The 26,445-nt window shown below is 35.4% G+C and overlaps 1 protein-coding gene across 1 annotated transcript in view; it reads left to right on the top strand.

The window, feature by feature from the left end:
* Window positions 1–26,445, top strand: part of sfrp1b (secreted frizzled-related protein 1b) — a 44,525-nt gene that overhangs the window by 12,552 nt on the left and 5,528 nt on the right. Inside the window, exon 2 of the mRNA XM_015341287.2 lies at window positions 3,233–3,310. Coding sequence (XP_015196773.1) covers window positions 3,233–3,310 — 78 coding nt within the window. The remainder of the gene's footprint in view (window positions 1–3,232; window positions 3,311–26,445) is intronic.

The following is a 26,445-nucleotide window of genomic DNA, read 5'->3' on the forward strand; positions in this document are numbered from 1 at the left end:
TTAACATCTTGGTATTTGAAAACGCTTATGTCCTTATAAAACAGTCAGGCTTTGCAAATTCGTCTTTTTTTTTAACTTCATTACAAAATGTCATCTACCCATATTTTAGTTAAGTTGATCATTTATATTAATTCGAAATTAACCAGAAAAACCAGTGTGGAGAGTTGGGGGAAAAATTGCTCTGTTGGATGAAAGTCTCTGCCATTGTAGAATATCTCCTTATTTTGTAAAATGGTAACTACAAAGTGCAAACAGGAATGTGGTGTTTATTAGACTCTTTATTACCTGAATTTCTTTATTTGATTATCTTTTATTATGTGTCAGGAACAAAATGATAGAATCCTCTGGGATATGCATCTAACAAATACTTATGGATTTTGTTCTTGTCTTGTTTTTTTATGATTAGAAAGGAAATGAAAGCCTCATGGTGGTGGTCAGAACGATTTCTCAGATCTTGGCTCTGTAATGCAAACAATTCTGGTAACCTAGTGAGGGTGAAAGCCTTTTCTGAAAGGTCTATTCCTCAAACTCCACTTCAGTGCTAAAGTCACTAGAATCTTAGCTTTGCTACAGCTATAATTTTATTTTCAAGTAACTTGCGTAAATTATGCATAAATTACGTCAAGGGGGTTCTTTGAAGTTTACATATTGTTTGTAATACGCAGACAAGAACTGGGAGGTCAGAAAAGAGACTAGTGTTAGTTCTCTCTATTCCAATTTTCCCCAATAAGTTACAATATATTTTTGTATGTAAAACCTGTTACAACAACCCATGGTCTCTGTAGTTTTGATTGGGTGTGAATATAAAGCAAAGCCATCCATGTACATTTCCTACTGTGGTTATGTCCAGGCAGCACACTATTGTACCTTTGCTGTGTTCATTCCTAGCATGTATAAAGAAATGGGACGAGATCCAATCATCATTAAATTATCACATGAGCGGAGTTTAATTATCACTGTTTTTGTATTATTTGATTACATTAAGAAACTATTTCTACCATTACTGCTGTTTCAAGTAATGATAATTGTGGAGCAGGATGACAATTTGGCAGCCTTTTAGTAACTTGGCAGTGAAATTATAAACGTATACTTTACACAATGTCTTGATCACTTCCCAAACGTTCTTCTGTGTGCAGACTCAACATTACAGCACACAAATCATAAATAAGTCTGGATCGGCTCTTAAAACTAAGATTGATTTCTTGTAGTTCAAATACTTGTTTTCAACAGCTAAGGCAACAGCACAAACAAGTTAGAATAATAATGTTTGATTTGAAGTATGTTTAAATGAGATTGATATAGACTTCTGGAGCGTGAAAGGGTTTTTGGAGTTATTGTTTTTCTAATGCTTTTTGCGAAAGTTTTTATAGGGCTTGTTGTCAGCACCACTGTGTTTCCTGAACAATACTTGTGCTGTAGCAACAGAATATAACATGGATGTCTTTAAGTAGGGCTTCACATAAAGGTTGTGGCAAGACAGGCAGTTGCCTGTCCTATCTGGAGCTCTGTCTGAAATTGTGTATAGAAGTGCCTCATTCTTATTGACATACAGCCAGCCATTCAGAAACTTAGAGAAGCACCTCCAGCTAGTTCTTTCTTTAGTTCAGGAGACCTGACCTACCTGCTACTTTTTCCATTGTTTTTAGTTACACCTTTTTGCTTTTTTTAATTTATGTAAATAAAATATCAGTTCCACAATCAAAATACAGTCCTTTTGAGAGAAAAAGTTCAATCTAAACAAAATATTCCAATAAAAACTAGCATGATACATTCACACAGTTTATTTTAAATGCATTTTTTGTGAAGGACTAGTGAGTAGCCCAAACACTAAATGCCATCACTGTGTGTTGAGCTCGTACTCGATCCTGGGTCCTGTTACCAGCAGACTAAGCTATGGTGCATAGCTGGCAGTGCAGTGCCAGTGGTAAGACTGCGGTAAGTCAATTAGAGCTCTCTCATCCCTCTGGAAGATGGAACCTGAGATCTTCCAGTGATCTTGGTGACAGATGTTGTACTCTTCCAAATATTTCTTCCTCTCCTCCAGGGTGCCTTATCTTTTGACGGACTGCTTTAAGGAGGTCTGCCTTTTTCTCCCCCTGCAGTGCTGTGAGCTGAGATGTAAATAATTTTCAGTTTCCAAACTGGGTACATATTAAATAAATACAAAAAATGTTTCAAAATGGTTGAAGCATTTTTGTTGTACTAATGTAATCTGCCAATCATGCAGACGTGCACAGGGCTGATTCTTTTCCTAATGTCTGTTGTTTTTCAAGGTTGGTGGTGACATTCATCTCTGTTAGGTTTACTATAGGGTTTTTTGTATGACTGCAAAGCCATGAATCACCCTATGCCACTTTAAGAATTGCAAGCATCTTGTTTCCATATACTGTATATGTAGGAAATGGTTATAACTTTTGGATTGAGTCACCTGGGGAAGCATTCCTTAATCCTAAACATGCTGTTGAATGTCTTTTTTTGGTAGTTTAGTATTGAGATGAATAACCGCCTTGGATTATTCTCCTTTCAGTATCGTTCTTTTTACCTGACTTATTAGGTCTTATGAAGGCCTCATTGTGTCTGGAATCGTGTCCCACAATTCAGTTTTCTATACGGTAACCTTAGTGTAAGCTTTCTCACTGTGCAAAAAAACTATAGAAAAATAGTAGTAATTGCAGGTCAAGATCATACATTTGTATAGTAACAATGTAGGAAAAACTTGTTCACATGTTCAGGATGTTTCTCATTAAATAAACTGAAATCCACATTATAAGAATGTTACTAGTTATTTTTAAAGATAAATGTATGTGGAGAATAATTTTTCACAACTTTACATTTGAGATAACATGCAGATTAGCAGATGTAGCATGTCATAAGATGCACTGCACCCAGATTTAGCAATGAATTAGTTTTCATCTATAGTTGGCAGACCTCAACTGCACACTTATACAGTATGGAATTAGGAGGAAAACCTTGGAAGAAGAAACAAACTTAACTCCATTCTGAAAGGTCCCAATGACTATTGTTGAACCCAAGGCCTATTAGCTGTGAGACAGCGTAAACCACCCTTCTGCCCAGTAATGTGGAAGAATATACTAAAATATTTCAGTTAATTCTGTTGTTTTTACCATTTCTTGTCCATAAACATTGACCTTTTGCACAAAAAATTATATATATACATACACACACATTTCACATTTTGAATCTTTAACAATGTCTTGCCTTTTTGTTGCAGACTCTGGCATCTGCCCGCCATGTGACAATGAAATGAAAACAGACGCCATCCTGGAACACATGTGTGCCAGTGAGTTTGGTAAGGCAGCCCCTCATAAAGCTTGTGATTGATTCCAGGAAGTTGCTTTGTTTTCACTTTGCCTGCTTAGCCAGTAGCAAATGAACTCCAATATTGCCAACACATCTTTTGTGTGTTCGTACTTCACACATCCTTTCCCAGAAGAATTAAGGACTCTTGACTGCTTGGATACGTTTAAAACTAGCCTGTTTGAAATGCCTTTTTCTGAAACTTAGTTTTCTATTTAATTCTTTGTATTTTAACATTTGTAGATGATTTGACATAAAGCACACTTCATAAAATAAATAGACTTTTTAAAAATAGAATGAATATTGGGCACATATGGACTTGTTCTTCAGTATTTTTCCCCCAACAATGTATACCAGTTTTACTCTACTATAAAGAGTACGGAACAGGAGTGAGGTGTAGAATTTCTTCTCTCTTTAAAAGTCATACTATTTTTAGTATAGTCATACTATACTTTAATAGACAACCGAAAGTTGGAAAAACCTTCTAAGATGTGCAAAATGTAGATGTACTGATTCCATAAGTATTCACTCTGTGTCTGTTCTTGGTTAAAGTGCCTTTGGCTGCAGTTCTTACTATTTTTCTACATAGACTTTTACATTTGGTTTGTGCAGTGGAATGGTGTCATTTTTGGCTATTTATCCCAGAACATTTTTCCAATTTTGACAAGTTTGTTGCCAGTAGCTGAAATTGTGAAACCTGGCCAAACATTTTCTATTGGATTCAGGACAGGACTTTAACTGGACCACTCAGGGACACTTACTCTTGTGTTTCTCATATAACCATTTGAGTGTGACTTGGGCCTAATGCTCCAAGTTTGTTCTAGATCCATTTCAGATTTTTTGGCGATTCAAGCAGGTTTTGTTCTATGATTCACCTAGAAAGAAATCGCATCTTTTTTTTTCTCAATCAGGACAGCTTCCGAGTTCGTATTGATGAGAAGCATCCCCATTACATGGTACTGATTGATTGGGTGATGTGCTGTGTTGTGATTGCTGCAGGTGTGATGCTTTGCATTTAGACCAAAAGTTTCAATTTTTTGTCTGACCATAAAACCTTCCTACCACATTGGCAATAAAGCAGACACAAGACTGAAGATCAGTCTTTTTCAGTAAAGGCTTCATTCTTGCCACTCATTCATACAGGTCATCTTTCTGTAGGGTTTATGATTTTTGTTAACTCATTTTTTGGATGATGAGACTCCCATCTTGAAATTTTCAAAAGCTAATGACTCCCATATACTTTCCAAATGTATCGGTGGCACAGTTGGCTAGCAGTGGCATCTCTAATACGTTTGCTCCTAATCCTACTGCTCAGTTTGGAAAGGTAGCCTAGTATCCAAGTAGTCTAGGTGGTATGCTGCATGATTCACTTCTTGTTGATTGTACTCGGGGGATAAGTAACCTTCTCCTGATCTGTGCCCGTCTACCACTTTCTCTGTGACTTGTTTTGAAATCTCCTTGGTCTTCATAGTTGATGCGTTGTATCACTATTTGAACTCTAACTTGAAATTCAATATTTGAAGGAACTTCAAGACAGATGCATTTACTCTGAAGTCAAGTTAAACTACTTTGATTCCACACAGATGGAGACCATTATACTAATTTTGTGACCCTTCAAACTGCACCTGAACTGATTTAGGTTGCTGTAGCAAAAAGTTTGAATACTTATGAAATTGACAATCTTTTTTTAAATCTTTCTTGTATCCATATAACATCATTTTGTAGTTTTTTGTAGTAGATTCTAAATGTATATATGTCAGATTTTAAATTCATATTGCAACAATTTGGAAGCTTAATAGCTATTATGCAGAGTAATTTAGAGTTTATGTAGTTGTATTAAAGATAACGGAACATTTTAACAAATATGCTGTGTTACTATGTACATACATAATTAATACATTAATAAATTGGGCTTCTCACTATTATAAACCCCCTTAAAACAAAGCTATTTTCAAATTAGTTGTGAATGTAATTTTGTTTTGAACTGACATTATTTCTAAAGAGTTTTAGTATTACAGCATTAAAACAATGATAAGTGAGTTTTGGTCCTAAACTATTTTTTAATAGTGCATAATAATTTTGAAAAGTTATGTTTTGTTAATCAGTTACAATTATAACTTGAAATAAAAGTGCTCCAAAATAGAGGATTATAAAAACATGAACTCCAAATGGCCTTTCTTGAGAGGAAAAAAGGATTAATTCAAGTCACATGGAACATTATAACTGACTGCTTTGAAAAACATAAAGATGTTAAGCATGATTATTTTTGTCCTCAAAAATATTAAAAAAAAAACTTCAGCATGTTTCAGCAGTGAGTGAAGTCAAGTGTACAGCCTCACAATGAAAACTTTTCTATACTCACCTCAATGGAAACTTGAAACCTAAGCCATTTTCTACATTCAGGACGGATTTATCACTGATCAGTTTTCTTTAACTTGTTTTCTGTTTTCAATATTCATTACAGTCTCAAATTGTGTATACACATAAAATATTGCAATTTTAAAGCATCTGCCTACCACCCTTAAAATGACACTGTTTTGGTAAACAAACTGTTGAACGAAGACAAATAATTCTGGAACTCAAAAATGACACTGCAGATTTCTAACCCTGCTAAATTGAGGTCATAGTTTGGACTGGGGGGCAAAGGCTAATACTCTGTGACAGATGAATTAGGTATAATTCCAATTGGTGCTAGAGCATTTTAAGCATTTGTTACAGGTCATAAATTGTAATATTTGTTCTCTTGTCTGGATGGGCTTGTTGGAGACAGCCTTGTAAAAGGTCATTAACCCTCACCTCTGTACTGTTCTGTTCCACAACTGTTCATGAGTTGCATTCAAAGAGTCCCTTACTTTTCAAACAGAGAAACCAGAACAAACCAAATACAAAAATGGCTTAACAAATACTGATCCGCATGGATTTGCAAGAGGAATATGAAGTTTAAAGTGGGGATTTTAATTATTTTGTTTAAAGATTTTTGTTTAAGCCTAATCATTTTGTCCAATATTCTTGTACAAAAGTACTGCACTAACAGTCACAAAAATGTGTGTCAAGGACTGACACATGACGGGGAATGGCAGTACCTTGTAATGACAAATTTAGAACTTTCTATGAGGCTTTAAGAACATGCAATGTTATATTACACTTTGAAGTGTTTCACTTGTCATGAAGCATAGAAGTCAAGACCATGTGGTGCCTAAAACAATCTTTCCCAAGTAAATCAAAATCACATTTGCAGTATCATGTTGTTCTAATATTCCTGCTGTGTGCATTCAAAATTGTGCATGAGCTGTTTGAAGCCTTGTTTGCACAGCTCATTTTTCCATGGCCTATTATTTCTTTTCCAGACGTTTGTTTTTTACCTTTTAAGGCATCATTGAGATTTTCTAAATAAAATGGAGATGACATTTGAAAATGGTAAACAATGAAATTTAGCTTAATGATTTGTTGTTCATCTATAAAGTAAGGAGTGTAAGAATGTTGACTAAATTGTGGGTAGGATTAAGTCTAACCAGAATAGCTAGACCTCTGAAAGACTGCTTTTGTTTACTTGCTCACATATATAGATGATAGGAATCTACTAATTTCAAGGCCATATTACTTGGGAGATGTCAGGAGAAAGACCTTTACCTCGTGTTTAAAGAGGTTCCCAGGCTTCATTTCGTGAGACCTTGTTCATACATTGTCGCCCATCGGGGAATTTGTTCAGCAAATGTTTTTTAAAGTTAAAATCATTTGGTTAAGTTTAGCGTGTCTACTTTAAACACAATCTAAATCAAAGTTCAAATGTGTATATGTTTCATAATGTATTATGTTCTTCACTGAAACCTTATCTTTCAAAATGTTGAAGCCCTCAGTTCCTTTGTTTTCATACTTTATGTGTGTGGTGCCAGTTTTTGCTTTTTTCCATCATTGGAATTGCAGGTCATGTAAGGAGAGTTATACATACAGTAACACCTTACATGACCTCTGTTGGTATTTTGTACACCTACAGTATAAAAACACCTCCAAGTACACCACACTGGGTAGATCTCCTCTTGTTTGTAACCTTTCTTATGTTCTTAAGTGACCCTAATCACAGTTTTAAAATTAAAATCTGTAACCTCTTATTTATTCTTGTTTCTCTGATTATTAGAAAGGAGGTTGGTCTTTTTTGAGTGACATCAAGGTTTTACAAAGCATTTTCCTTTAATGTTGTTTAACAAGTCTTCCGTATCTGTTAAAGTGATAGCGTGTTAATTAAGTTTTAAAAAAAATGTCCTAACAAATCCAGGCATTGTTCCTGACAACTACAAAAAGCTTATTGCGTAGATGAATTACTGTACAATGCCAACAGAAGTGGAGTGTTATATAACAAATAGCCCCACCATTTTCCAGTTTTAGAAAAGGAGTTCTGTTGAACAGAAAAACATTTAGTGGTTAATAGGCCGTGTTTCAGAGGATTCAGACCAAGGTGTGTGCTGACACTCAAAATGCAAATAATTTAAGAGAGTATTAAGGAGTCTTTTTCTCCTCATTAAGGGGGAATAGTGGCTGAAAGGATGCTAATAACAGCCATAGTATCTCCGTAGTTAGAGAAACCAAAAATACATTAAAGAATTTCCGTAGTCTATGGTATCTGAGCCCTCTGGCACACACTTTGCTCAAGTTTTTCAAATTGTAAAACTATTTAATGATGGAGAGAACAAGTGTATGGTCAGCCAAGCATGTCAGGCTACATTTTTCCACTTGATTGAAGGGCCTTAAACATGAAAAAATAGTGCTTAAAATGATGTGGCATTGAGCAACTGCAAGAAAGAATAACCTCTGTACATAGTATGAATATGATTATTTGGGACAGTGAGATTGTAGAGGGTTCCTGGTGCTGCACCTATTGTATATCCGAGTTGCCTGGTCAGGAAGGGAGTACATAGAGAATAGTTAAGAATAAACCACACCTCATTTGGGGATTCTAATGTGGTTTGTGGCTACACAATGAAAATGACTTTACTGCCTTAGATATTTGTCTCTCTTGTGTTGATGTTTCCATTCTGTATTTTTTTTAAATACTCTTTTTCTTGTCGTGTCTAGAATGATTGATGTGAAATTGCACAGGTTATAGTTTTAGGTTTGTGCACATGAGGCAATCCCATTTACACGGTTGCAAAAACTTTTACGACCACTGCTTAAAACCTCAATCGGCTCCAAAAACAGACGGTTTAAATGTTTTGCATTCCTTGCTCAAGTTTTAAGTGGGTTTCCATAAGGTTTTCCAAACTGTTCAACTTTGGGTTTTTTTCCAGAAAAAGTTGCAATAGTTAGCCCAAGTGTTGCATTCTCTGTATATGAGCCTTCAATACAGAGTCAAGACCCAGACTGGACAAAGCTCTTATACTACAGGTATATTGTTTGTACAGCATTTAAAAAGGTCATTGCAGTGGTATTAGCTATGAGTATTAGGAAAGCAAAGACTGGTGAAAGCAATTTGGCTTATTTGTTACTTCAGAGCTAAGTGCTCCTTGACACAGCATCTGTTTTGGTTTGATCCTAATTTGGCCTCCTAATCAATTAACTTTTCATCACGCAAAGTACTTTTAATCAGATAAAAAGCATTTGGATCAACAAAGGGCTTCAGCAATTGAAAAGTAGTGAAATAAAAGCAGTGTAGCTATTAACTTAATGGTCCTCTTTTTATGTGCTTTAAAATTAGTGACAAAAGGTTACAGTGCCAATGTGAATTTGAAAGGATGCCTTAGTTAACTCTTAAGTATTTAATTACAGCTGAATAGGAATGTCGTGTGAAAATCGTGAGATGTAATGGTTTACAAAATGCTACAAGGTTTGCCACAGAAACTTCAACACGCAGAGAGACACGATAGAGTGCAAAAGTGTTAACACCTGTCATAGCTTTACTTTTCCAAATCACTCCAGTGCTTGAAAAGTTTCAATGATGCTGGAGGCTTGTCTTGCAACCTTTAAGACAGGTTTAGCCATGAATTTAAAACATAACTAAAGGATTCAAAAACATTATACTGTAGCTCACCCTAAAATGAACAACATTGTGAAATGTGTGACCCTGAATGGATAGTAATGCCCTCACACTTGAATGTTTGGAATATTGACTTTTCTTTAACCTTCGGATGCTCAGTCTGCAGGGAGTCAGCCTTGGGCTACTCTTAATTCTTTAGGCTATAAGAGTGTTTTATGTACATATTGGAGCCTCTTTAGTACCTTAGAATACATCCCACTATTTAACCCGTTATGTAGTTTATTAAATAAAGGTGCAAGTATTTCAATAATAAGACAGGTACAGCAGTGGTCTTAAATAAGCAATGTTACACAGGTAGAAAAAATGATGCCCTTGATCTTCCTAACATGTTGATATCAAATGATTGTAGAGGGTGAAAGGTAACACCAAAGTGTTTATTGTCCATCAAAGGATTTTTTTAGCTGGAACTGAATATAGCAATACTGAATTAATGACTTTGTGACAAGAGTTCATTGTTGAACTTAAATTCTTGTTGCAAATCTGATCAGACTGGCATCTCTAAACTGCCAGACCTACAGCATTTGATCTGCAAATAGAACTGCAAAAAATGACCAATTTGTGAAATCGGTAAGTGCCGAAATGTAAACCTCCCACCCCAGAACCCTATAGAACACCTTGTATCAGCGGAACATCGGATGTAAAACAAAGTGATACTAAATCAGATGTCATCAACAGACTGGTAACTTCAGTGCAATCTTTCTAAATCCTTACTGCAACAGTTTGATCGCAGCAGACTGTGAGCCTACAGGTGCAAGTCCAGATTTAGAGAACCTCACACATGAGGTGACATTTTTTGGCTAATTTCAGTGGGCTCTGTGATGTCACACTTGTGGTAAGGTTTCCAGCTTCCAGTACTCAAGATAAGCAAACAGAAATATTGTTGAGATACCTTAAGTTATAAACAACTCTTACCCTTAAAGGATTAATTGGACCAGTTTATACTTTTTCCAGTCTTAAGTGATTGATGGTGTAAAGAAACATGGGAAACCTTCTACAGTTTTGACTATGAGGACTTGAGTTAGGAGCTGCTGGGCTAAATGATCAGGACTTCATTTTGATTTTTAATGTATATGTCTAGAATGCTTGAACATGAGTTGTTGACATGCCACATGACAAAATGAGCTACTTTCTTATTTACTGTAGACCTTTTAACTTATTTTTTTCTTCCTTTCATGGTTTGCTTTTGAAATTTTATAGTATCATGTAATGTACAGGAATTTGTGTGCAGTAATCCCTCATTACATGATCTTATTTTGTTCCTTGAAAACTGCAACGAACGTGAAAACATTCACATTTATGAAATGTGAATGAGAAAGCTTGTATATCTGGAATTAAATTCCCATTATTTCAGCTTTATAATTGCTGATTGGTTCCAGAACTCAAAAGCATTCCTCAAACACTAAAACTTCACCTTAAAGGGGAACTGCAATGGTATTTTTATATCTACTTCAGGGGTAGAGAGAATCAGCTGTGCATTTTCTGGAGTGCATTTCAAACTACAATAAAAGTAAAATGTACACAGTACATTCTTAAAACCTCAAATTTCCATCACATAATAGGTAAAATTTCCAGGGATGCACAGTGCCATATATTTAGAATGAGGCAACAAAACTTGCGATTATGTGTTGTGTCCCTATTACATTGTAAACAAGCGGGCTTGTGAATGCATCTTTTAATCTAATAGAAATATTACTCTTGATTTTGCAGATAAATGGAACTTAATTGTTAATTCTGCATGTGGATCATGTTGGAAATTTTCTGCAGAGAAGTGTCTGCTGTATAGGCTGTACTTATTTGCCTGTACATTGCATTACATTAGTCATTACACTGACTAGTGAGCAGGAAGGACTGCTTCAAAATGCAATTTGTGCAAATTCTCGCCCAGAGCAAGACCACCATTGCCATGGAGTTTGTGACAACATGGCGACTTACGGTACTTCCACAAAGTTTATAATTTTTGTGCATAATTCAAAAGTTGTAGACTTTTGTCTATACTATCAATGAATTTATTTTGTTACCGAGATTTAATAACTGGTCTTGTAAGTTGGGACTACATTTCCCCTGTAATACAGCACAAAATTGTACCTAAGTATAAAACATCTAAGATTCCTAGATAATTATTTTAACATGCTTACAATCTTTAGCTGATTCATAAAACATAAGTAGAAAAACAATAACACTCAACTGCTCACTTACAGTAGTTACATTGTTGCACTCATTAGCAAATGCATAAACGTTGGGTACAATTCTGTACTAGATGCACTTAATTCACAAGCTTTTATTATAAAATAGCTCAAATGTAATAAATTCCTTATCTGAGAAGATGCAAGAGCTTGTAAGAGTGGAAAAACTGCACCTCGAAAGACAAAACAGGCATGAATAAATCATTCTTATATAAACAAACTCGTATAGCAATCTCAAAATCTCTTAAATTGTAATCTTCTTAATTAGTGATTTGAAGAAACTCAAAATGAAATTCTTTGCCGCTGAAAAATCCTGAGAATTCTGGGAGATTTGATAACTTTTAAAATGGAGAATCCAAAATGCTGAGACAGGAACTGAAACATGTTTTTTCCTGGCCACGAGCTATTTTCAAACCATTACCATGAAAGGAACCCCCAGGATTGTTCACTTATACCTTCATGACCACTGCTATTGGAATAACATCCATCCCTGCAGAAACCATTTCAAGCCCTCTACTTTTTTTTTTGGATTGTTTGGGTTTGTGCTCCCTCAGCTGAAATAATTTTAAAGCCAGAGAAATGCTTTGCTTGCAATTAACTTCTGGACCCTGCATGGCAACACATCTGTACAAGATTTTAAGTTGGGGAAAAATCATTTATCTGAGCGATCAAGTTGTCATTATCATTCAATACCATTTATCATATCCAGTACTTCCTGGGGTTTCCCCCTGGGATTGTGTGAGCTTGCTGAATGAAATGATTGGTTTACTTGTTGTAGACCTTGTATGTTTTTTGGAATAGGGGAAAAAAAAGACATTTTAAGACTGGTGTGTGGAATTCCCCCTCCCCCCCCTTTCTGGGGCTCATGACCATTTAGACAAGATACAGTTGATCAAACTGTGTGAGGTCATGGTTATGTACAGTAGCTTGTATGGCCTACAGCGTTTTATAACACAGCGTCTAAGAAAATGCTATTTTATTGATCTTGGAGAATACAAATAATTTGTAATTTTGTACATTTGAAACTAAATGCTACTGACCTATCCTTGTTTCTTGTGTTTTGGGGCTATAGGGATTGGTACTTCTGCATGTTTATTCTTGATTTTGTTTTCATTATTGAATTTGTAGTATAGATTTATAACAAATTCTTTTTAAATAACTATTTATTTGAAATCTGTGGACTATTGACTTTCAAGGGGGGTAATGAGGATCTTAGGGATACTTGTCTTTGGGTGGTGTAGGGTTACATACAAAATGTATTGCCACATTTACATTTGTCTGTAGGCATTACTATTTTGGCATTGAAGGGGGGATATAGAAAACATGTAAGTAACACTGGAGTAAAATGCATTTCAAGACTCATAATTTAGACTCAAGGAATCTGAAAAATGTACAGGCAACTTACTCACTTTTATAAGCAACCAGGCTGAAATATCTTTGCATACATTGTTTTTAGCCAGAAAAAAAAAATATATTGAAAACAGGATGTCTGTACACTCTGTCTAGAGAATAAGATTCTAAAAGATTTTTTAGATCCAATCTTTCCACAAATACTGCACTTCATTATATGAGTATAAAAACTTATTTAATTTTCATTAAGTAACAAATGCTTAAAAAGGCAATAGCTCACACCTACCCATATAAATTTGCAGTTTTTCTACAAGCAAACTAATGCTTTCAGATCTTAGTTTCATATACAAAGCTAAATCTTTATACTTTTTGCCTCAGCATCAGATTTGTAATTTTCCCAAATTTTTATAAAACGCATTAGTGAAGCTGCTACTTTATCTGAGACAATCTCTTGATAGGATTCACTGTAAGTATATATATATGCGTGCCATCATAGAAAGTAATCTCATTGTCAATTATTTTCAGTTTTCTGCAGCATTATGACAGTGTGTACAGTGCAATGCCAAAACAATCTCAAAAGAGCCAATTGCCCACTATAGCATCTTAGTAACTACAGATCTGTTCTACAGTCAGGTGAGAAAAAAATCAGTTCTAACATTTTTATGTGGATCCCAAGAAAATTGTAAACATACTTAGTTTCTAAAAATATTTTTGTACTGGAATCCAATACTTCCTGATGTGACTGCTGTAAAAATAGTAAATAGTAAAAAATAGGATTATTTTTCCTATTGCAGAATGTCAGATATTGTGAACATTTTTCTTCACAGGAAAATAGAATACTATAGATGAATCAATATCAAAAGCAGTTTTTAAATCTAGAACCTAGAGCCAATCCTGTTATATGTATATTTTGCCAATTCTTAAACTACAGTTGGTGTAATAGTTACATGTAATGCTGTAACAGATCACACAGTGTAGTCTTCACAATTTCATTCCTCCTATCAAAAGGATACTTTAGTCTTGATTGGCTACTCTAAGCTGTCCCTTTCTTTGAGTTTCAACTGGTTTCCATGTTCGGGAGTTAATTCCCATTACTGGCTGTGGGACTACCGAGAATTAAACCATGTGAGCCTGGTGGGCCAAATGGTCTTTTTTCATATGTGGTCTTCGTTATTCTGGTTTCATAGTTATGTTGTTGGAGATTTCCATTGTAAAAACATTTTGCAAATGTTTGGAGATAAGCTCCTGAAGTTTTTATTGTCATTTTGTTTATCATGGTGAATTAAGTTAAATAACTTGTACATTTTTTCTTATGGTAACAGTAATCATTGAAACTGTGTGAAGCCAATGAGAAGGCAGACTTACTAAAATCAAGCCTGCAGGGGAAGTGTTTAAAATCTGCATCCTCTGTTTGTCTTTTTTTTTTTATCTCTTACATTTCTTATGAAGTACAACCCTGTGACATTCCCAGCTGTTTCCACTTTGCAGTGTTACCAGTTCTCCCCATTTAATTGCAATTCTGCTTTGTTGCTGGCACAGTGGAGAATTTGATTTAAGTGGTGTTTTCTGCTGAAGTGAGAAGACATGCACAGGGAAATAAACTTATGTAGTATATGCCCACTCATATTAAATCAAGGAGTATGCTTTCATAATACAAGTTAAGCTTAAAACGAAGGGGTGTTAAAGCAACATGTAAAGCTGTCATGAATAAAATTTAAAAAGGCAGAGTGCACCTAGAAGCCAAACCAAATGTTTAGGAATTGGAATAATGTAGTCTCTATCCCTGATTAATATATGCGCGCCTGAATATTGAAACAGTTGCAATTTTGAGACTGCAAAAGTTCTAGCAAAGAATTCCCAGAACCAATGTTTGCACTGTAATAAGCATGAAACAAATTTTCAGTTAATTATCAAACACAAATCCCAGATCTATAAATGCTAGCTTTGAGGAAGTTACTGTCTTTGGTCCTTGATCTCTCTCATATATCCAGTGTAAGCCAGTCTCAAGTTGACCATTAGTTGGTAAGTAATCCGATTCAAGCCACACACAGCGGCTCAATCAGGCTAGAATTTATCCTGTTTCTAGGGTTTAAGAGATTAGAGAGCACATGACTCCCCCCTTCCCCTTATCGGATGATAGTTAATCACAGGTTAAACACTGCCAATACGTATTTTACAGTTTAACATCTAAATAACAGAAGCATGAAGAAATACCTTTCAATAGAGCTTTGAAGAATCTATCCTTGAATAGTTTCCATAACCAATTGGATGAAAAAGCATTTTGTTATACACTTATAAAAATAAAGTTTTTGCTTCAAACAATGTCAGAATGTCTCTACAGTCTGAGTGTCAACCAGGGATTACAAATATCCAAACCATCTAAAAACCCATCTTGACATCTCTGGAAGCCCCTTGATTTTTAGTGCTCAACTGGTACAGCTGTGTGACTAAGTTTACTGACATTTGAAAATTGGTCTGAAAGGCATTACTATGTACCTTCCATATTAGTTCTATTTAAGGCAGTATCTTTCAAAGCATTCACATTTGTGTGCAGGTTCTTACAGTTGGTTAAAATGGTAAATATTCTTATGAAGATGGCCTTGTACATCCCTCCCATAGAAGCAGAATATAAAGTGTTTTTCAGTCATGTCTGGCCTTAAGTATATGGAGCTGTGCAATCGGAGCAAAATAACACAGTGGATATAAAAAGTCTACACACCCTTATTGAAATTGAAGGTTTTTGGGATGTAAAGCCAGAAATCAAGATAAATCATGTCAAACCTACAACACTCTAGTTGCATAAGTATGCATAGACTCCCTCCCCCCAACTAACCAATATACTTTGTGGAAACACCTTTTGCATTTATTACAGCAGTAAGTCTTTGTGAATAAGTCTCTATCACCTTTGCAATTTTATCCCACTCTTCCTTGCAAAAGAGCTCACACTCCTTCAAATTGCCAAGGCATCTCCTGTGCATAGCCCTCTTTAAGTCATTCCACACATTTTCTATGGGATTGAGGTCTGGGCCATTCCAAGACTTTGATCTTCCTTTTCTGAAGCCATTCCTTGGTTGACTTAGATGTGCGCTTTGGGTCGTTATGTTGGAAGCCAGCAGGTTTTGTGCCAAAATATCTTGATATTGGAGCTGGTCATTATCCCCATCTATCTTGATTAGAGCCCCTGTCGTAGCTGAAGAAAAGCAGCCCCAAAGCATGATGCAGTTATTCTTTGGATGAGCTGTTGTCTTTGCGCCAAAACATGTATATTTTTTAGAATTAAGGCCAATCAGTTCAACCTTTGTCTTATGGTCCGAGACATTTTCCACCACATGGTTTGGGGTGATTGTATTTTTTTTTGTGCAAAATTTAGACTGGCTTGGATGCTCTTTTGTGAGAAATAGCTTCCATCTTTCCACCCTACCCCATAGCCCAGACAGGTACAGAATATAGGAGATTGTTGTCACATGCAAGGAGTGCCCAGTTCCTGCAGCTTCTTTAATGGTGCTGTAGGCCTCTTGGTAGCCTCCCCGATACATTTTCTCCTTGTCCCATCATCAACTTTAGAGGGTCATCCTGATCTTGGCAATGTCCCTGTGGTGCCACATTTTCTCCACTTATTGATGATAGTCTTCACAGTGCTCCATTGTACATCCAATCCCTTTGATATTCTTTTATACCCCTCTCCTGATTGGTACCTTTCAGCAATTGGATCCCGTAGATGTTTTCTCAGCTCCTTGTAGACCATGGCTATCCCAGTAGGATGCAACCACAAACATTTCAAGAAAATCCTACATGAACAGCTGATTTTTATTTGGGGTTAATCAGAGTCAGTTTCATTGATGGCAGGTGTATGCTACTCACCTTTGGACATGCTTTTGATTGTGATTGGTTAACTCTGAACACAGCTACAGCCCCCATTATAAAAGGGTGTGCATACGTATGCAACCAGGGTGTTGTAGGTTTTTTCATTTCAATTACTTTCGCTAAAAATCTATTTGTTTTTCTCTTGAATTTTGTTGCAAGGTTGCATTTAAGATGGAAAAATGCCTGTCATGATTTATCTTGATTTCTGGCTTTACATAACAAAAACCTGCAATTTCAATAAGGGTGTGTAGACCTTTTATATCCACTGTAGATTTGAAACACCACAACTCCGTGAACATGTATATCTATTCAAGATTGTGAAGCTGCTTTATATTTGGCCATTTTTTCCTCCTTTTTTTGCAAAGAGTGTGGAAATGTAATGGGCCTTCTGGGTGGATTGTAAACCACAGAATTTCCTTAATATTTTTCACTTCTTGTAGAGAAAAGAACCAGTGTAGTCTAGACCAGGCTCAGTGATTTATTTTTGTTGGTGAGATGGGAATTAGCCATGTGATTGATTGAATTATTTATTGCCAGATATTCAGTGTTTGCTGAAGGCTGAGGGAATGAATTTAGTAATATGTAAGGACTGCACCAGAGGTTTGGCAGCTTGTATACTGGGGGAGATATCTTGGGAGGTGATGTCAGACAGGTCATCACATTCTACCAGCTCCTCAGGACCCAGCAACTCATTGAGAAACATCCCACTTTGGTCTTGCTTTTGCCAAAAGGATAAGCCAAGAAACTTTCTATAATGAAATGTGAAGTGATCTTTGCAGAATGTGCTGGAAACCGAAGAGAGTCCATTTTTAGTCTTTCTGCAACTGAAAATACATTTTTTGGAACGCTGCTTATTTTTATATGTCTGTTTTGGATATACACATAAAGGTCTTAAGAACACAAATATTCTGTTTGCCACAGTTAGAATTTTGGTGCCTGGCAAGCTAACTGACTTAGTGAACACATACGGAACCAGTGGGGTTATGTTTAGGAATTGATTAGTTTTCCTCATCAACAGATGTCTTCATGGTTTTTGAATCATATTAATGATTTGGAAATGGGTGATGTTAAACTGGAAGCATTTTGTAGTGCAGGAATATTTCTGATTCCAGATGTTCATTATTTTAGAAGCAATGTTCCTTCTCACACCTTTCTGAAACTCTGCTAATGATATGGTGAATTCGTCGACAGTCACTGTTCTTAATAATGGGTTTTCAAGATTCATCTGCTTGTAATCTTTCTTTTGGACAGGGGTTTTGGAAATCTTAAAGCATGACAGACTAATCAAATATCCTTTTCTGACAATAGATTCTTTTAGCCTCCGAAGCTGTTGTTGAGTAAGAATTGTACTTTGTTTATTCCACAATTACTTGAAATCTGACGGGCACTGCTTTTACTTTTTGGCATTTTTGTATCCAATGCATCTTTTGGAATACTGACCAAAGATTTGACTGTATCCTAGTGACTGTGCATATTTTTTTAAATAAATCTTGTTAACTTACCTTCTCTTACTCCATCACATTTTCACTTTATGATCATTAAAGATGGAACATGGTGGAACTTCTTTAAGGATCATTGTGTTTTACACTACCTATTTTTTGTTGTTGATGTTGTCCATTACCACAGAAGTCAAGTAAACTGTAAGCCTGAAAGTAAACATTGACAGATTCAGGCATTTTGTCTTTCTCAGGTTCATTAAGCATTGTTTTAACTTCATGTAAAATTGTTTCCCATTGCAGATTCTAATAAAGTAATTAATTTTATTTGTAAATATCATGGTGATGCTGTTAAAATGAGTGAAAATATAAATTTTCAGATGTACAGCTAACAGGTTTAAAAAAACAATTTAACATCCTACCCAGATTTTCTCAGTTTTATTGCATTATTTTGTACACAGCAAATATATCAATGTTAAAGGGGTGCTAAATTAAACCTGGAGGTTAATGAAAGTTCAGGTCATTGGAACTAACATTTAACAAGAAAAAGGGGACTGTTGGCCCTCTCTTTATGACATGTTAATTATTAAAGCTGTTCATTTTGATTCCATTTACTGCTAATCACCCTCAAAGATTCTATTCAGAAAATAGAAATGGAGGTATAAAAGCTCTTAATCCCTGCCATGTGTGTTCTTAATACCTGGAAAACTTCAGCTAGTTTCTGCCCCTTTAATTAACAAGTGTGAACAAAGTCAAAGGGAGAGGGATTGTAAATGGGATTTATGAGATGCTTTGGCTCTTGCTGTTGTAACAGGCAGCCATTACAGTTAACTGTTTCACTGAATGTACCATTTGCATCAGTTGCCTAGAGTAAATGTCCTTTTACCATTTTAAATGCGGTAGACCTTTTTAATCCTCCATTCAATGTCACTTTTTGTTTTCTCTTGTTGCATTAAAACATAAAAAGTACGCCTATTATTGCTCAGACTTCCATTGAAATAAACCATGGAATAGTGGTTAGGCTGCGTAGCAGCAACTTCCCAATTCAAGCCCTGATTCAGCCACTGACTGGCCATTAGTTACCACAGAGCAGCTATAAAGTAATTGAGGTCCTGGAACTTTTATTTTGAGCACATGTGAACAAAAATCAAGAATGTATTACAAGAATATGCCGAAATGCCATTCTAGGTTATACTAAAAATAATTCACAAGAACGCTAATCGCACATTCCAGCAATCCATTAAGCCTTTTGATCATAAGCTTATAAATACACCTTTTTCTGTTAAAGCCATGAGGTTTTAAAACAGCTGTGTTATAGCTAAACGATAATGGTTGCCAAATTTATGCTAAACACTGAAGCTCATAAATGCTCAAGGTTGAATTTAAATTATACAAATGTGAACTGGAGGAAAAAGCCACCTTAAATTACAAAAAAAGCCACATAGAATTTTTGAACAAACATGTCAAGTTGGTTTGGATTTCAGTATTCTCTGTTTTCTGTTTTGAAATAAATGCATATTAAAAGAAGTTTGATTTTGAACTGCAAATGTTAATTTTTAATCTAATAGTTCATTAGATTGTGGAAAGAGTTCTGTTGTGTGGTGATCCCAAACGGAGTCTACAGTCTAAGCATGGAAACTACAAGAGGATTTAAGTTAAAGATGGGAATCCTCTGAAAAGGATTTTTCTCAGAAGAAAATAAGAATGATTACCAAGAAGAGGATGCAATTTGGCCCAACTAGATAATTTTGAGATTATCTGTTATTCTACCAAATATTACTAATATTAATATTTGGAAGATATTTGATAGGTAGAAAACCTAATGAAGTTTTAGAATCAAGGATTGAAAATACAGTATATATTGCAGACATACAATAGCTAGATCATCTCGGTCATTACCTTCTTTGAAATCTGGTTTATTAACAGGGAATGAAATGTATTGGGAACGCATTGTATTAAATTAAATTTAAAGTACCATTTCATGCCATGCATCTCAAGATTGCTGTATACAATTTCATTCAATACACATGAAGAACTAGATAAATTAAAAGACATGGTTTAAGTGCATGCACAGATAAACTCTGAAATGACCGCACACCAGCACCTACCGAACATAAGGCACAAACAAGGGAAACAAAAAGATATAAAGATCCCTCAGAAACTGGGGACAGGGCTGTGTAAAGTTTTAAGTTAAGTCTTAAGATTACTTCTCTATTTAAAGCCAGTGTAAAAAAAAAAAAACAATTTTTGCACCAGCTGAAGTCAATCCTTGAAATGGACCAGCACTTAAACAGGTTTCTGGGCTTCAGATTTATCAGGACTGATACAGGACATTCTGTAGGATTCTGTATTTGAAATATGATATTTAATAAAATAACATACCAAGGTTTCTGACTAGAGCACTAGGAGAGAATTCATGATTTTCAAATGGCAACGTGGCACTTTTGAATTTGGCTGTCAGATCCAATTTTACTTCAACTATGATTGCAAAATTAAGAATAATGACAACATATTTAAGTTTTATAAGGTTATATGACCTACAGTATTTTACTATTGAGTTTGTAGCATGGCCTTATTGAATATCCAGTTGACAATTGTTCAGTGTGAAGAATGACTGATGTTTTTGATTGGCTGAGGAAGATGCATGCAATTCGGTGTAATTTTCATGCCGTTGTATCTTGTTTATGTACATTTCTTTTAAAACCTGCTAAAAATCAATGGAGACAGGCAGTCCTTTCTCACGAATGACTGAGGAACTTAAGGAGGGAGAAATCATGTTAGTGTTTGTTGAACAATGAAGACTTCATGCTTGTTTTGACATTCAGCTCGACCTTTGCAAGTAACCTTTTTGGCAGTAGTCGCTGATCTTGAGTAAGCAGTTCCAATGAGCATTAATATGATCTCAAATGTAAAACTTTCTCCATGAAAAGTCACAGCTAGCTCCTGCTGTATCTTAAGTTCAAAATTGACCCAGTTGGATTGATTGTGGCTTCTTTAGGTATCTTAAGAGATCAGAGGACAGATTTTAGTTACTGAAGTAAGGTTGTAAGTGTGGTGGAGGTCAGTGGTCACACCTTTTCAGGCAGAGAAGCTGAAAAACAAGGCGATTAGGAGGTAAAAAAAGAGATTATGGAAAGATCAGACATATTAGGAAAGATCAAGGGAAGAGAAGTGGAGAACTGGAGAGAGATCAAAGAGAAAGCAGGGAAGAACAGTGAATGGAGAACTGTGGATAACATTGCAACTTCACATGAGTGACTCTCAACACATGAGTATGGTTAGAGTCATCTGACACTCTTAGTCTTCGGGGAAATTAAGTCATTGGTTTGGCACTGTTCATCCTGTAGTATTATATAAAATAGGAGACTTATTTAATCCATGATTGAAGTACAACACCAACCTGGGTGATCATGCACCAGCAGGCCCACTATACAGCAATTCAGGGGTGGAAATTGAGAAATTACTACTCCAATTGAATTAAGCAGGATATTTAAGTAGGTCAAACTGTGCAAGAAGAATCTAGCCAGAACACCAGATTACCACTACTGTATGTCTCATGAAGGAGAAGATACAGTAGGTAGGACATTTCTTTGACCTGGAAATGCATCTGGTTGTTCTCTGGAGTCCAGAGCCTCAATATCCTTTTTTTGTATTTTGAAAGCCAGTATTATACATTATATTTTTAAATGACACCTTAAAGTGTGTTATATGATTCTAATGCTTCTTGATTTGAAATCTACACTTTAAAACTCACATGCAACCAGAATACTAAGCTATTATTGTATTGCCTCCCCAGGGTGTCTAGAACATGAAAATGTGTCTACATTAGCTCCTGTTTCTCATAAGTAGCCTCTTTAAACTTGATTTCCCCCATTTTGTATCTGTAGCTTGTTTTTGCTGCCAGCATGTGTCTAAATCTGTCTTATTCCTCTTTGTTCTGCCTTCCTAAATTTATAAACCTTTTGGATTCCCCCTGTGGGTTTAGTAATGTAGAAATTCACTTCAAAGAATACCATATTACAGTTCTCAACTCTGTTTTCTTCACCCTTGATTGTTTGCAAACACTTAATCAATACAAGTATTCACTCTAGTAAGTGCTCTGACAAATTGAGGAAAGGAACAGTCATTACCCATGTCTTCGTTTGGTTTCAGCTGCTGGCATTACTATACATTTTTCCCAGTCTGTGGGAGGAAAGTTAAATTCTCTCATGAAAACCACTGCTTCCTTTATGCATACATACCTTATGTAGTCCTGTAAGACTGCATTATAATTCATATCTGAATTTGGTGGTCTGTAGCATACTCCTAACAGTGGGGCATTCATGTTCTTTGAATTATTTTTTTAAAACTAGGTTTGACCCATATATCTTAAGACCCTTGCTTTACCTTGGTTAGGTTCATGTGCCAGAATGCTTTTTTTTGATGTGTAATGCTAGTTCTCTACTTCTTCTATCTTTTCTGTCTCTTCACAATGTTTTCTTTCCATAAATGTTGTATTTGCAACCACTCTTATTAGCCACATTTCAGTGCTTCCAATTAAATCACAATTGCAAGTTATTACAGTTGCATTACTGGAACTGGGATTATGAAAAGTATGTAAAAGCTACAGTATGCTTGTTCAGTCCAATGCACTTTGCCTGTAATTCTCAGCCATGTCCTGTCAAGGGATTAAAAGGTGCATTAAACTTCAGAGCAGAGACACAAAGCCTTTGGTCAAATGAAAATTCCCTCTTAAGGAGAATTCCAACAGAGAGAGCAAGGGTACAAGGCAGGCTGATTGCTCTTCTATGGGACAGATTGATCTTGTCTGTAAAGACCCCATCTGACAGCTTTTACTATGTTATGGATGCAGAATTCCATGAGATGTTTTAAAATTTCCCTTTAACTAAAAGATAAAATGACAGGATTATACAGGAAGGTGCTGCTGTATTACTAAGACGTTTCATGATGGTTAAAGTCATGTGTGTGTGTTTGTTGTTGTGCAAATATATCTCCCTAATGAGCTCAGAATCTTGCTCACCAAAATACCAGTTGCCATCGTTGGTGTTAATTTGACAGAGGAAAGAGCTAATTGGCAATATGTATGTGATAAAAAAAGTCTGTGTAATTTAACAATGTGAAGGTGGCTTTTCACAGTACTGTATTTGAGCATTTGGACAGGCCTCAGGGAACTTAACTATTGAAATGTGAATTTGTAAAGTACATTATTAATACATATTTTGCCATTAAAATACAATGCAAATACAAGCTTTATTTTTGTGAGAATATACAGGTATACTGTTAACACAAATTAAGGGCATCAAATTACCTTAGTATTGAAAGATGAGTATCCTTCAGAATTACCCCCTTCATTTTCATATAAAGAAGTACTGCATGAGGAAATGATAAAAAATGATTTAGTTTTTTTAAATAATGTCTTTAAAGCCATGCAGGCACTACTATCTCCGGAAAAACTAATTTTAGGTTAAGGTTCCCTTTGGCAAGTTGTAACAAAAAAACTTTTATTCTTTATAGTTTGCATGCTGACTTTTATTAAATTTATTCATTTTAGACATGATTTGAGATAATATGTGCTGTGGCTCAGAAAGCAGCAGCTCTAATTAGATGCAGTAGGTATGCACAGCAGGACGCACCCATTGTAGGAAAGGGACATTTTGTTCTCATTTCATTCATTATAAATGTCAATTATAAGAATTGCACAATTTAACAGATAAAGAGCTTAATTCATAACAAAATGGGACTAGTAGTCCCATGCTGTTTTAGTTACTGTAAAAAGTGAAAACTCTATCAAGTATCCAAATACAGTCAAATGACTCAGTGTGTCATTAAGCAATTGACGTCTTCACTCCATTTTAAAGGGGGATGTGCAACAGATAGGCTTCAGCCACTCAAAACTGGTAAGACTCTATGATAACATAAACACTGGAAAGAGTTAAATCCAGCCCATTTGGAGTCCTCACTTGTTTTAAAGCTTCAACTCTCTGTGAGCAACTCCCACAACCAGATGGCAGACAACTTTCAAAGGGACACTGAACCACTGGTCCATGTAGTTGAGTGTTTTTTCAAGCAAGTCTTGACTGACTGACTTGTAGTGTTCAACATCTGGATTCCATTTACTTTTTGAAGAATCTAAAATGTAATGTCTTCAGTCCTCCCAGGATGAATATACCAATCTCTGACAGAACACGCATGTTGGCCACCAAGACTAGACAAATTAACAGATATAAAAGAAATTTTAATTGTGAAACACCACATGTACAGTATATCTCAGGTCTGGGACACTTACCTTCATTTCTTTTTCTTACTTCCATACTTCCATTCATGTGAGCTTATAAACCATTTATATTTGTTTGTAGGCTCTTATGAATGGTTGCATATTTAGACATGTGTGAACTTAATAGTTTTCAGTGATGTTTGGAATTGAAGGTCTGGATTATCTTATAATTAATGGTAACTGATGAGGCTGCACAGTGGCTTTGTTCATATGTAAAGGCTTTCTGACATTAGACTCCTTTTAGGACTTTAGCTACTACAGCTTAATGTTGGATTTCTGCTATAGATCTCAGATTTGTTGCAGGTAAGATATTATTTTCTTTGAACACTGGAAACCTTATCATCTCACACTGTGTGGAATTTTGAAAAAATAGCTGTTTTATATTTTTCTTTCAGGGTCCACAGACAGCTCCTTGTTTGCGGCGTTCTCCACTTACTGCTGTAATGTGTCTTCTGGCAAAGTTCCTTCTTTAGAGCACTCACCGAGAGGAAAGAATTGCCTGGCCCAGTATTGTTTTTCAGTTATAAGGTTATTTAGACCTTGTTTAAAGAGGCAGTACTGACTGATAAGACTGTTGTCTAGCAACGTGGAGTTGGGGGATGAGGAAGGGAAATGGACACTTGATATTCTGAGACTTGGTCAGAGTGAGAGAAATGCTAGACCCAGTTCATGTACCACACAAGATGTCTGTCCAGAACTTCAAAACCCTGTTTTCAGTTTTCAGCAGTCACCAGTAAAAAATCATTTCACTGCATGAATGTTACTTTAAAGCACAAGATGCATTTACACACATACAGTAAATATATACATAACCTATTACATTTTTGGCAGGGAGCAAACTTTGTATACTTCACAAAACATATTAGCTTTCTAAGCTTTTGTAAAAAATGTGATGTTTATTTAAATTTGATCATTTTCAGTTGTGTGATCAGTTTCAATGATATTGTATACATAAACTGCAGTACCATAACATTCCATAAAGTAAAAATAACTTTCAGATACACAATCCTTAGAAGTCCTGCAGAATCTTGCATCTTGCAAACAGGAAACACTGTTTTTAGACTTTTTTTTCAAACATGCTTTCAGTAATTTAATGGCAAAGGACAAGTTTTTTATCTTCTATTGATGGCCTTCGGCATTTGTAGTTTTTCATGAAGATTTTATGGAATTTGTTAAACTGCATTTTTTGAAACTGTAAATGCCCTTGGTGTTAATATTTGACTTTGAAAATTGAAACTTCAGAATGGGCAAAGAACTGAATGGTTGAATGACATTCACAACATCTACACATATCATGAAAAAAATAAATAGAAATGATATTTATTTCTGATGCTAGGACTTCATCTGACTATTTTTCCTTATAAATAAGGGTTTACAACAAGTAAGACTAAGTTTTCATTTTGGCTGGTCTTCAGATGCAGCCTGTTATTATTATATCACGGTAAGGAAACATCTTTTTCTGATCACAAGTGCAATAAATCATTATTTATGAGCCTGTTGCCTTGTGGTTATTGTCACCATAATAAAACAACTCGTATATATCCATTCAAGAAGATATTTGAACAACCTCTCTCTCGGGAATCAGATTCTGGTCTTTAAAATCTCTGGTGTTAAAGATGTTTATAAAAAACTATGGCAAACTAATGTAATGTTAGTAATATGTTTTATTCAGCAATACATGTATATTTTGGTAGTCATTTGAATACTTTCCCAGTTCAACATTATTTAATGGCTGCAATATACATTTAGACTGCCCACCGTTATCCACTCATGTACTATATTATCAAATCCAGTTCTTGAGTGCTGGTTATCTTCAGATTTTAGTAACTATGTGATGAAGACCTTTTAAATGTGGTTAATTCAATATATCTGTTTAATTAGTTTAATTAATGATTAAATGAAAACCAGAAACAAATGCAGCAATTGAGGACCTGAATTACAGTTTAAATGCTGCTGGAACCATAGGGTTTATTGTGAAGCTGAAGAAGGACC

This window comes from Lepisosteus oculatus, chromosome 2 (genome assembly GCF_040954835.1).
Source record: "Lepisosteus oculatus isolate fLepOcu1 chromosome 2, fLepOcu1.hap2, whole genome shotgun sequence".
Classification (NCBI taxonomy): domain Eukaryota; kingdom Metazoa; phylum Chordata; class Actinopteri; order Semionotiformes; family Lepisosteidae; genus Lepisosteus; species Lepisosteus oculatus.